Consider the following 13947-nt stretch of genomic DNA (forward strand, 5'->3'; position numbering starts at 1 on the left):
GTCTTGGTAGGGCCATGACTTCTCAGAAAGCTCTAGGGGGAGAATCCATCTCGCTTCGTCTAGCTCCTGGTGTTTTCTGGCGATCTTCAGTCTTCCTTGGCTTGTAGATGCATCACTGGAGTCACATGCCATCTTCCTGCTCTGTGTCTTCAAATAATCTTTCCTCTGTGTACAAATTTCCCCTTTTTATAAGGATATATTATAGGTCATATTGAATTAGCATTCATTCTAATGACCTCATTTAAACCTGGTTATCTTTATAAAGACCCTATTCCCAATAAGGTCACATTCTGAAGCCGTGAGGGCTAGAACTCTAATATATCTTATTTTGGGGAGGGGACAATTCAACCAATAACAGTGTTCTAAGGTATTAAATTCAATCTACTGATAACCTCATTCAGAGAGCATTTAGCAGTAGTAATAGTAGTAGAATATCCTGGAACTCATTTTTGGAAATACTAGAGTATGTGAATGGCATTTCAGATACAAAACTCACTTCTTACTCAAGCTCAAACACAGGTATATGTAAGTTCTTTTCCTATGCAAAAGTTAGTTTTGCTCAGGGTTATTCTATGGACAAAAAAATAAACTTGGAAAACTTTTCATTACTGATTATAAAGAATGTATATAGAGTGAATATGATTTACCCCAGGTCATTTTTGAAAAGTTGGGGAAAAGATCCTTAAAATAGGAAGATGTTTATAGTTTCTGCTGCCATTTTTTGTCATTAACTGGTCATTTTCCGTTTGAGTACAGTTCTGCAAGTATTAGCTTTAACTACTGATGGGTATTAAGAATTCAGACTTGCCTTACTGAAGAAGCTTGTTTGGGGAGTAAAAAGTAATTTTAAAAAAGAAGGAAGGCTGTTCTAATTTGAATTGATCATCTGTATGCACAGCATTTTCCTTTTATTTTTATTTTAGCATGCTCTTATTATACCTCAGATAGTAGACTGGATCATTTTTTTTCTCAATTCTTCATTTCCTCTCCATATTAGATCATAAGTTCCAACTTATGTCATGGCCTCCCACGTAGCGTGTCGTGCCAGCCTCCTGACTTCGGGTTTGGCCATAGGATTTGTTTTGGCCAATGGAATATCAGTGGACATGACACACACAGGGGCTTAATTTGTGCTGCAAGTTTGGGCTTGCTTGCTTTTCTCCCTCTTTTTTGTTTTGAGGACATGCCTTGGGGAGCCATTAGTGTAAGGAGGGTAAGAGACAAAATGGAAAAGACATGGATATCTATATAGTTTGGGGCCAGTCTCCTCAGTACCCAGCCTAAGTCAGGAGAATCCTGGCCAACCCTTCTGTATGTTAATGATAAAGTTCTGTGTTATTGAGATTTGTGTGATAAGTAACACAGTATTATTTTAAAACACAATAATCTTGGCTCTTCCCATAGTTTGGCAATCGTGGCCATTGCTGCTATGAAGAGCGAAGATGCCCTTCAGATGGATAAAGAAGATATGGTCCATATATACAATGGAATATTATGCCTCCATCAGAAAGGATGAAAACCCAACTTTTGTATCAACATGGATGGGACTGGAGGAGATTATGCTGAGTGAAATAAGTCAAGCAGAGAGAGTAAATTATCATGTGGTTTCACTTACTTGTGGAGCATAAAGAATAGCATGGAGGACAATAGGAGACAAAAAGGAAAACTGAATTGGGGGAAATCAGAGGTGGAGATGAACCATGAGAGACTGTGGACTCTGAGAAACAACCTGAGGGTTTTGGAGGGGAGAGAGGTGGGGGGTTAGGTGAACCTGGTGGTGGGTATTAAGGAGGGCACATACTGCATGGATCCCTGGGTGTGGTGCATAAACAATGAATCTTGGAACACTTAAAAAATAAAAATTAAATTAAAAAAAAAACCCCACAATGATCTATGCACCTTGTTTACCGGTTTGTCTTCCTCACTACTTTTTGAGCTTCTTGAAAGTAATGACCATATGTTATATAATTCAACATTTCCTCAGCCTACTTCTTGCATATCATAGCCTCAAAAATGTTTGATGGGTGCATACTGAATGAGTGAATGACACACAAGACAATCTGAGTGGAATGTAAGAAGTATGGTTATTATGGAAACCCAGGTAAATAATTTAGAAAAAAACACTGGAATACTGCTTTGGTTCTGGAGGAAGGTTATATACATTCTTAGGCTAGAAGTAAAAACTTGTACTAATTCTAGTCCATTCATAAGCAGGGACACTAGTTTCTAGATAAAACCAAACCTTCAGATCTGATCTTATAGTAACCAGAGGGTAAAGTCTGAGGTTACTTTTCTATTTTGATGCCAATGGCAATCTCTTTCATCAAGAGCAATCTGGACACATTCTCTGAGTCCACTTCCAACAATATAGGAACTTCCTACAAGTGCATTCCTTCTTGGTAATGATGCTTACTTCCGCTATTAATGATTAATGAGTAAACTTTGTTTTCTAAAATTGCTGTTATGGATAATGAATCCTTTAACAACGACCATTAGTGAGCACCATACATTCTAAGGTCAGTGTAGTTCAGTATCTTAAATATTATGGAAAGATGCAAAGATTCTAGAAGTTGAAAGAATTTAAAGTTCAAATGTGGACTTAATATGCACTTTCCTGTGGCAGTGTTATCTGAGGTCCAAGAGTAAGTTTGTATGTGTCTTTATTTTTCCCTATATCATGTGGGATTCTGAGTCGATATGAAAGCAGCTGACAGCACTAGATAAAGATGAGTCTAGTGAAGAATTTAATCGATAACCACTTTTATCTCAGCAACACACATTACACCTTTAAAAATTACTTGCACAAATGTTTATTCTTAGCTGGTCTCTATAAATAAGACTGAGCTCTGTGAAGAGTCAGAAAAATATTAGAGGAGAAGGAGCAATTCCAAATGTCAAAAAAAAAAAAAAAGTGCTGTGGTCAAGCGTCAGCAGTGAGTCTTTCCTGGAAGATATGATTCCACAAGATCACCCCAAGCCACAGCCATGTCATTTCTCATATCAATTCTGCAGGCATATGGAACTCGTCTCTTGGGAGAAATTTCAAATTAAATCCAAGCACACCATTGATAAAATAGTAAAATGGTGTTTCTGATGAAGAATACATTATAAAATTTAATACTAAAATAGCTTAGGAAAAAAACCTGAATCTGTAATGAAAAATCTTTCAGATCTGTACATATTAGTGACTTCAAACATGTACTAGGAAGTGAAGAATTTTATTTATTTTAGGAAATGTTATACCTGAAAAGTGTAGGGTAGTGATTAAAGACATGAAAGGACAGTTTTAAAAAATAACGTTATTTTTGAAAGAGTAATTAGCTAGCTAAAAAAATAAGTACTTTCCCTACACATAGTAAAATGAACAGGTGTACTGTTTTAGGAACAGGTGTGTCTCTAAAGCAATCGTGGGGCCCACAGGTGTGGGCTGAAGTTGGTCAAAGACCATTGCTAGTCTATATCATGAAAACTACTGGTATTTATTTCAAGGGGACCCTAAAATGGAATTATCGTATCTATAAAAGAAGTGTGTTGATTAACAAGTGAGAAAATCAGGGTATGCCAATAACCAGTTTGGTTAGTCTGTGTGTGTTTCTCTCCCAGGAAGCATGTATATGTGTGTGCATGTGTGTATTGGAATTTTTGAGCTAGTAATAGTAGCTCAAAAAATAGTAATAGTGTAGTCTTGGTATTATGTCAAGATATATCTTCTCATGTTCTCCTACAGTATGAATGACTGTTTTAAAGTTTTATGTAGCCTTCAATGGGACAAGAACAGAGGAAAGATGCTATTACCTGAACTCAAGGCACTTTAAAGAAAGTGTATGCATATTTGAAGAGTGTGGAGCAATGGGTCTGTCTATGGCCTTGGGACTCAGAGAGAAATTCACCAAGTGGAAGGTGATTTCTAAGGAAAGGAGACCCTTTCATTGAAAAAGTTTCCTTTTAATGTTGAACGCTAGTCTCAGTGATCATATGTGTGTGGGGTGTGTGTGTGTGTGTGTGTGTGTGTGTGTGTCTGTGTTGAAGTAAGATTGCTGATCTCCTAACAGGGTATTAGGGGTTCATTTAAAAGAACCAAAGGTTACCTTCTCTAATTAAATAATTGCTCATGAATTTCTAAAATGTATTTTTAAAAGAACATATATCTCTTTGTATGAACTTGGGACTATTAAGCAAAATAAAGCTAAGAAACTATTTATGGCATTGACTGTTAAGATCATTTTAGATCTTCTCTAGTATACACAGGAATTATTTTGGATTTCTTCATTTTTACTTGTGCTTAGAAATACTTGTGTCTTTTTTTTAATAGTTTTTTTTTAAAGATTTTTATTTATTTATTTGACAGACAGAGATCACAAGTACGCAGAGAGTCAGGCAGAGAGAGAGGAAGGGAAGCAGGCTCCCCACTGAGCAGAGAACCCGATGCGGGGCTCAATCCCAGGACCCTAGGATCATGACCTGAGCCGAAGGCAGAGGCTTTAGCCCACTGCCAGGTGGCCCTTGTTTTTTTTTTTTTTAAATCAAATTACGCATGAGAGTTAGTCTTTATTTTCCATCACCTTACTAAACCATCATGAGTTAATTTTCACTCGTTAGGAAACTAAAATCAGTAGAGATTTAGTGACTTTTCTGAGCTACGTAAGGGATGTATCATGCATTCAGACTGTGACCTGGAAAGTTCACTTGGCAGCCCATATGTGCCTGTACTATATGTCTCAGCAAATTATTCTGACATTATTATGAAACTAAAAATAAACTCCTAATAAACCAAAGAAGTACATTATCCATTAGTCCTGATGGAAACCATATACAGTCTCAAATCTTTTTTTTTTTTTTTTAAGATTTTACATATTTATTTGAGAGAGAGAGTGAGTGAGAGAGAGAGCAAGCATGAGTGTGGCAGGGGGAAGGAAAAGCAAACTCTCCGCTGAGCAGGAAGCCCAACAGGGGGCTCGATGGGATCATGACCTGAACCCAAGGCAGATGCTTAACTGACTGAGCCACCCAGGCGCCCCATACAACCCCAAATCTTTAAAAGCATACAATGCACACTAAATGAGCCACACAATAATGCTCCCATCCATAGGCCTAATTTATTCCTTTTCCTCGTATTTCCTTTATGAGATGCTTTATGAATGTTTATCAGGAAGAGTTTCTTCCCTCCTTTTCTGAAACGGTGGGTGAGCACATGCTCTAAGCATCATGGCCGTGGATGTTCTGTATGTAGGCCCAGCTCTCAGGAAATGGCACAGAGAGAGGAAATACATCCAGGAGAGTGTGGGAGAGAACTGGAAGATGAAATGGAAGCTGCAAGAAGAGTTGCAGAAATGCCTCCATGACCTTCTGGAAGCTGCCGTCGGCAAAGGTGGTGTGCCCACATGTGTTCGTGGCCAATTAACAGGGAAAACTTGTTTTTTGCAGGTTAGGAACAACCCCCAAAATAGTGTTTTTTAACAGGCTACAAAGGCAGTGATGGCTGTTAGCACATTCTTAGTCATAACAAATAATGATCCCCAAGGGCTATCCTGGTACATTTTTACCTGTGGTGTCTAATTTATAAGTCACAGGTAAGTCCATAATTTCTTTTTAATAGTGGCAAGCTTCACCAGTGTCTCTCAGCCTTTTCAAAAACACTGGCCATCAAAAATTAGCAACACTAAAAAATTTCTATTAGCACACTCTTAGGTCTTCTAGTGATGATTATAATTATGTTAAAAAATGAAGAAAAAGGAGATCATCACATTATTCTGATTTCATGATTTAGAGGCGCTAGTCAAGAACACCCACAATTTCAGAAATGCCTCTTAGAGAAGAGTATCGTAAGTAAACTGTGTTATCACATAAGCCTTAATTTTATTACACCCTCTGACGTTTCATCCTTGCATACTTGTATTATGGTATGGACTGAATTGTGCCTCCCTGAAATTCATGTTGAAGCTCTAATTTCTGAGGTGATCTGGAGATGGAATCTTTGGGAAGAATTAAGTTTAGATGTGAGGTGGGCCCCCCAAAGTGGGATTAGTGCCCACATAAGAAAAGCCACAAGGAAGATTTTTTTCCCTCTCTCCCTCCCTCTCTCTCTCAGCCATGTGGGGACGCAGTGAGAAGATGGTTGGTCTTCAAGTCAAAAAAGAAGATCCTCACTGGAAACCGACCCTTAATCTTAGATTTCTAGCCTCCAGAGTTGTAAGAAATTAATTCTTGTTGTTGAGGTCACCCAATCTATGGTAATTTGCTCTGGAAGCCTGAGCTAAGACATGGTATTAGCCAAATTCCCTAAAATTTTTTGAAAAGTAACATGATAAACCAGTTTGTTAATTTAGACTCTAAATCTACAACAACTCTCAAAGAAGATGTAGAAATGTTATACATTCAAAAACTCATTATCTGTTGAGTTAACTTATCAGTTATTTATTTATCTAAATATTTTAAAATTTTATTTTATTTTTTCAGTGTTCCAAGATTCATTGTTTATGCACCACACCCAATGCTCCATGCAATACGTGCCCTCCTTAGTACCCACCACCAGGCTCACCCAACCTCCCACCCCCTCCCCTCCAAAACCCTCGGTTTGTTTCTCATAGTCTACAGTCTCTCATGGTTCATCTCCCCCTTTGATTTCCACAGAAATCAGTTGCTTTCTTATACATTAACAATGAAAATATAAAAAGGGAAATTCGAGAATTGATTCCATTTACTATAGCACCAAGAACCATAAGATACCTGGGAATAAATCTAACCAAAGAGGTAAAGGATCTGTACTCGAGGAACTACAGAACACTCATGAAAGAAATTGAAGAAGACACAAAAAGATGGAAAACCATTCCATGCTCATGGACTGGAAGAACAAACATTGTTAAAATATCTATACTGTCCAAAGCAATCTATACTTTCAAGGCCATCCTGATCAAAATTCCACCGGGATTTTTCAAAGAACTGGAACAAACCATCCTAAAGTTTGTATGGAACCAGAAGAGACCCTGAATTGCTAAGGAAATGTTGAAAAAGAAAAACAAAACTGGTGGCATCATGTTGCCTGATTTCAAGCTTTTCTAATAAGCTGTGATCACCAAGACAGCATGGTACTGGCACAAAAACAGACACACAAAGCAGTGGAGCAGCGTAGAGAGCCCACATATGGACCCGCAACTCTATGGTCAAATAATCTTCGACAAACCAGGAAAAAATATCCAGTGGAAATCAGTCATTTATTTAGATATATCCCAATGTCACAGAGCAAGAAGTCAGGACACCTGGGTCGTACCTTGGGCTATCCAACCTTGGGAAAGCCTCTTCATAGCTCAGATGGATTAGTTAATTTCTCCTAAAAATGATTGTTTTGAAATGTTCGCAAGGCCCCTTCCAGTCTCAAAGTTCTACTATTAGTGCACTTTAAATAATGGAAGGCAACTCACACTCACCATTTTGTTCTCGCTGTACACCTGCTGCCAGAAGATCGGGCTCACCAAGGCTGATGTCATTGAGGCGGGTCCCCAGACACTCCATGCAGAGATGTTTGCACCACTCCTCAGCCTCCAGCTCTGCAAATGAGCACACACCACCAAAGTCAGGCAGTGCTGTGGGGAAGGGCACAGGAAGATAACTTCCTGAACCATTTTCCTAGGTAGGTGGTAAGAGTTAAAAATCTACCTGAAGAAAACAAACAAACCAAAAAACCCATAGTTTGGCTCTTAGGGACATTGCTACTATGAACACTGGGGTGCAGGCGCCCCTTTGGATCATTACATTTGTATCTTTGGGGTAAATACCTAATAATGGAGATAGCTGAGATGTCCGTCAACAGGTGGCCCATATGTACAACGGAATACTACTCAGCCATCAGAAAGGGTGAATACTTAGCATTTACATCGATGTGGGTGGAACTGGAGGGTATAATGCTGAGTGAAATAAGTCAATCAGAGACAGGAAATTATCATATGGTTTCACTCACATGTGGAATATAAGGAACAGAGCAGAGGCTCCTAGAGGAAGGGAGGGGAAACTGAATGGGAAGTCATCAGAGAGGGAGAAAAACCATGAGAGGGTTGCTGGAGGGGAGATGCATGGGGGCTGGGGTAATTGGGTGATGGGCATTAAGGAGGCACGTGATGTGATGAGCACTGGGTGTTATACACAACTGATAAATTACTGAACACTATATCTGAATCAAGTAATGTACTATTAGTTGGCTACTTGAATTCAAATAAATTTTTTAAAAAAGAACACAAAAAAGCCTGTATTCGAGAAGTGAAAAAAAAACCCCACAATTATTTCCCAAGGGTTGACATTATAACATTTTTAAAAGTGATCTTAAGATATTCCAATGCATTTTATATTATTTACAAATAATAGTCTGAGAATATTGTTTACTATCTACTATATTTTAGATTGATTTAATTTTTGGAGGGCAAGTACTCAGAAAAATTAATTAAATATAAAATAAAAATATGTAAATGAATCCTTGAGAAATGTCAAACTAAGATAAACGAGCAAATGCTTTCCTGAATGCGATTTAGATCTGTGTGCATCGAAGCTCTGCTCCTTCATTCTGAACTGCAATGAGTCAAAGATCAGCATGAGAATGTGGTAACCTCTCTTCTGTAAACATAAAAAATGGCCCTCTTTAAAAAAAAAAATTGGAGTAGGATATTCAAAGTAATTTTCCCTTTTAGAAAACTCCAGTTACCTAAGATACTGGTTATCTTCCAACTTCTTTATTTTCGCAAGTTTATTCTTTGCTCGAAACATTAGAACATCTTACACCTACACAAAATCTTGTAGTATCTCACGCTTCCACAAACATAAGCGAACTTGATTCTTATATAAGCCCCGTGTGGGTGAGGTGGGTAAGCAGTGTCACGTGTGGGTCCCCTATCACCGGTCAGCACCAATACGGGAATTAAAGCCCAGATCCTGTAGATATTATAATATGAAGAATCTGAAAAAGGGTATGAGGTTGACAATTTTGGGCCAAGCCCCAAAACTGCTGCCCAGAATTTGGATGAGAACTTTCCATTGACACCTGCCCAGAGAAATTTCTGACTTTTCTACGTAGCATAAATCTGTACTAGGAGAGTCTAATATAGATTTCCTTCAAATCTCTTGTTACTCTCCGCGGATGACATTTCAACCTTTGCCTTGGCATTTTAAACTGCCCATAAAAAGTCATCTGTGACAGGTTTTCTTGACTCCAGGGGTTTGAATACCAACTGCTCTGCTCCATGGTCGACACCATCAAACCTGGGTAATGTTTTCTTCCTGGGCTCAGTCACACTATCTTAGCATCAAAACTAGGTTTGATCAATGAGATGTCAAGACAAATTTGTCATTTATTTCTAGTTTTATCAAGACCATAAAATACTGTTAGAAAAAAAAAGAAAAGGAGCACTTAGTCCTCTACAGGGTACTAGTCTAATGAAAACAGCAGTTCCCATGCTCGAGGCATGAAAGGTGTTTCTTTACGTAATGTGCGATTCCCCTATTTCATGCCCCAGCCTCTCAGTGGTTCTAGACACACCATCCACCTGGGGTTGGGAGGAAGTAGGTTCTCATTGAGCCTGGCCTCCTGCTCAGGTGGAATCAGAGCCTAGGTCTGGCTATTTCGGCCTTTCCTTGGGAATCTGAAAAGAATCCTTTCCGATCACAAGGCCACTAATACACAGACAGGGCACTGGCTGGGGCTTACAGCTTTCCAGGGAAAATCTCCTCTAGTGAGGGAATGCCAGCCCTCCCGAGAAAATTTTACAGGAGCAGTGGCAGCAATGTATTGAAAATTATTTTCATCAGATAGAAGAGTTTTGATTTAAAAGATTTATAAAAGTTTGAAAAGCTTTTCCAACAACAAATCAAAATCTCAAGCCAATTTCCATGCCGTGTCTCTAGACATCCTTGACGTTTCTGTGAAGGGAGATAATATGACGGCATTTTTCCTTTTTCACATTTTTTATGTCTTGCATATTTCTCAGGACCGCACAATTTTAAACCATCAGGAAAATCATATGCAATTAACATCTGTCTGCGTCACTCAACCTGATAGCATTTCTGATACTCCATAAATAGAGCTCAGACTACCCAGGATGCTGCTTGGGGTCAGAATAAAAATGCGAAATATGACAGACACCTTTGGGCCAGCGTTCCCTTGAAATACAAAGTCAGCTATTGCCCAGAAGTCGCAGAAACATGGTACTCATTTCTATTAATTCTCTCGTCCTAGGATTCAATAAGACACAGAAAATAACCGTCCAGTACAGGGATTCTCTGAGGCTACAGCTCACGCTCTCAGGGAGAACTCAATGGGGCATTTGCGTAAGAACTAGGGAGTCTCCCGGGGCAGAAATGAGGAGTGTCCCTGGGCTTTTTACGGGCAGGTAAAAATGTCTTTTGCATCAAATCCTACGAATCGCAATACTTCGGTGTTTTAATAATGCAGTAGCATGTAGGAACAGAAGTAGCAAAAGTAATAAAAGTAGAGGATATACAGTCACATGAAAGAAAACTGTAAACAATTTCAGAAAGAGAGAGAGGTACAGAGAGAGGGAGCGATCCTGGCAATTTAGTACCAGCAGAAGTTCATTCCTCTTCTAAGAAAAACTTAACCACGAGACAGCTATAAACGAGGCACTGTTTTGTGCGAGGAGGTTATATGAAAAACACACTGTGGTCTGCAGCGTTCGTCTGGTGGGGTGGGCAGGTGCGTTCAGGACGCGGTGCCCGGCAGGGCTAGGGCTTGGCTCGTAGGAACCGGGAGCTTGGCAAAGGCCAGCAGCTTGGGAGGAATGTGATCAGGGACGAGCCAGACAAGCAGAAAGAAGGGGAGGGGATGTGTACACGTCAGAGTGTGAGTGTGCGAGTGTGTGTGTGTTCGTGAGTGTGTGGCAGGATACGTGTGCATGCGTGCGTTTGCTAGTGAGGAGGTATTAGTGTGAGTCTGTGACAGCGTGAACACGTGTGCGTGTTTTAGTGTGTGCGGGTACTTGTGGCAGTGTCAGTGTAGGAGTGAGGGTGTCTGCTTGTGAGAATGTGCGGGGCTATGTGCGGGTGTGGGGACGTGTTTGTGTGAGCGTGCTAGAGGAACGGCGCTGGGCCGAGGAGGTGGCCGGGGCCAAGGCGGAAAGGCGTCTCCTGGGATCTTATGAGCATCCCGGGCAGCGCGGAGATCACGCAGCCGACTCTGCCAGTCAGCGCTGCCCTTCTCCTCCAGTACAGGAGCGCCCCCCAAATCCACGGGTTCCATCACCCAAACACGCCTGGAACCAGCTGATCCTCCTCTGATACAGATCAGGAGGTCACAGCAGCCGAACACTATGTCACAACGCCTCCGTCCCCACGTCCCCGCATCTTAGCACGGGGCATTTTCTCATCTCCCCTCATCACAAGAAGGGCGGGCACTGCACAAGGTCTCTTGAGAGACACCACATTCATGTAACTTTCATTAGAGTATAATTGTTTATTTTATTATTGTTGTTGTTAATCTCTTACTGTGCCAAATTTGTAAATAAAACCTTCTCATGAGTATGTGTGCATAGGAAAAACACAGTCTAATAGGGTTTGGTTCTATCCCTGGTTTCAGGCATCCACGGGTGTCTTCAGCTGCACTGTCCAGGGAAAAGGGCGGGGCTGTGGAACTACTGAGTTCAATGAGATCAACCCCAAGCCTTTATCTCACAAGCACTAAGCTTTGTAATCTGCATACTTGAATGAATAGTTTTGTTCCAAATAACCTGAATTTGTTTAGGTATTATATAATAATTTGTTTTTTTTTTTAAACCTGTTTTTGATAGTCACCTTTCAAATGATTATATCTATGCTTTTTACTTGTTCTTTCTTAGGAAAACTATGTATTGAAGTCCTTTAATCTTTTATGGTATGTTAATTTATTTTGTCCCATCATTACTTAACTAGTGTTTATCTCTGAATTATCCTCCATCTTTTACCTCCTCTATTTTATTTTTGCAGAACAGAAGAGATTAAATACAAATGCAATCATCTAAACCCATTGCACTTTAAGATGTTTATTTTCCCACAGACTCTGTGCCTTTTGTCTTTGATTTTATCTTTCAAACTTGTACCTACATGTAGTGGCTAAATAATTAAATTTCTTTAGGGGCGCCTGGATGACTCAGTTGGTTGAGTTTCCTACTTTTGATTTCCATCAATGCTGTGATGGGGGGGTTGGGATTCAACCCATATAGGGCTCCCCACTCAGTGGGGACTCTGCTTATCCCTCGCCCTCCCCCTACGGGCACTCTCTCTCTCTCTCTCTCAAATTTAAAAAAATAATTAAATTTCTTTAAAGAGAAATATAGGCACAAACGTGTTCTATGATGTTTTCTCTTCATGATGGAAGTGTTTTTTCTTTAAGATGTCTTTTTTATATAGCATGCAGGTATGCTCAAATTTTTAATTCTGGTAAGTACTTTTTCTCTAGAACTGACACCCAAATAATGTTTTCATTATGTATGAAATTAGTTAAATGAAGAAGTTTGGTAACTTCCAAAAGAAAAAAATTGGAAGATGTTTGGGGATAACCAGTCAAATGGAGAAAAGAGACTGAGCTAAATGAGTGAATTATGAGACGAATGGGTTTAGTGATTTTTGGGAAAAAGATTAAGGGAAAGTTCAAAATAGCAATACAGTGAAGGAGGAGGGCCCCTCCTTGAGGAGCATCCTTCCTTCACAGAATCCTGGGGGGAGAACAGCAGTATCCTTTTGTATGAGAAGCGGTCTTTACATAGCAGACCTTTAATTAACGCCTACTGAATAAATGATCAAAGTCAAGCTTTATTACTTTCACTAAATTTAGGCCTTGGGTTAATGATATGAAAGTTAAACGATCCAAAATAGGCTATATTTTGGAAAAATTTGTCATCACATATACAGAAAACAGTGAAAATTTTTTTCATCACATATACAGAAAACAGGCTATCTGCCAAAGTCATAGAGCACTAAGTAAAATAAAACCTAAAAAATAGCATTAAGTCAAGTTCATGTTAATTTACTATAAGATTCACAACTGGTTTTGTATGGAAATAATGAAGTATTGCATTTAGTCCTCAATGGGTTTAGCTTTTCTTAATAATCTTAGGAAAATGTAAGTAAAATAATCCTCACATCTTCACAAAAACCAGTAATCCTTAAGTATTATATCTAATTCTTATCTTCTGTGCAGACTTGCTATGATTTGGTAATAAGTGTTGTTTTTATATTTATTAAATCCTTTTTAAATACATGCTTTGCTGGAAAGTGAGGAAAAATGTCTCCTCACCAGACTCATGCTTAAAGAATATAAACACCCCTCAAACTACTATTGGAAATTTATAGAACTGTTAAAATATATGATGTTTTGATAATGATTTTCATTCTTGAAAACTGGCGTCTACTTGCTCCTTAAGTGGCCTTGTTGATATTTTTGAACTTTTCTTTTTCTCTTCACTTTTTTCTGCAGTAGGAAGACAGGAAGCCATGTGTTTCAACAAATATGTGTCTCTGTTTTCAGGTCACAGAAAAGAACTTGATTTGTCGGAGTCAGATTGGTAGAACTGATCGGTTTCAAGATTGAAGAACTTGTAGTTTTCTGAGTAGCAAGGGCATTTATTCCCTTTCCCTGAAGTGCCCTCATTTGCCCCTTCCACACTCCCTCACACCCAATAATCCCTTAAAACTTGTTCTTGAACTGGATATCCTCAACTTTAGCTCCTTCAGACCCATGTTTGGATGGGACACCGTTCCTCTCTATTTGCACAGAGTTCTGGACACACATTTTGCGTACTCCCTGTATATCTCGAGTTGTCTGTCTGCCTTCTCATCAGCATACTGAAGATACTGGGAGTGTGGGATACATTGATTCAGTTGGCTCTAGGTCTTGGCACGGCACCTCGATGTGGAAACTAATGAATAAATGTGGAATAAGTAAACAGATGGGATTTTCAGTTATTTCCCAGATTT

At 39.3% G+C, this 13947-nt stretch overlaps 1 protein-coding gene across 2 annotated transcripts in view; it reads right to left on the reverse strand.

Annotated features, from left to right (window-relative positions):
* DOK6 (docking protein 6) overlaps window positions 1-13947 on the reverse strand; it is a 372760-nt gene that overhangs the window by 164429 nt on the left and 194384 nt on the right. For both annotated transcript variants that reach the window (XM_044242827.1, XM_044242828.1), the window contains exon 4: window positions 7425-7544. In XM_044242827.1, the coding sequence (XP_044098762.1) occupies window positions 7425-7544 (120 nt within the window). The remainder of the gene's footprint in view (window positions 1-7424; window positions 7545-13947) is intronic.

Source organism: Neovison vison, chromosome 3, assembly GCF_020171115.1.
Source record: "Neovison vison isolate M4711 chromosome 3, ASM_NN_V1, whole genome shotgun sequence".
Taxonomy (NCBI): domain Eukaryota; kingdom Metazoa; phylum Chordata; class Mammalia; order Carnivora; family Mustelidae; genus Neogale; species Neogale vison.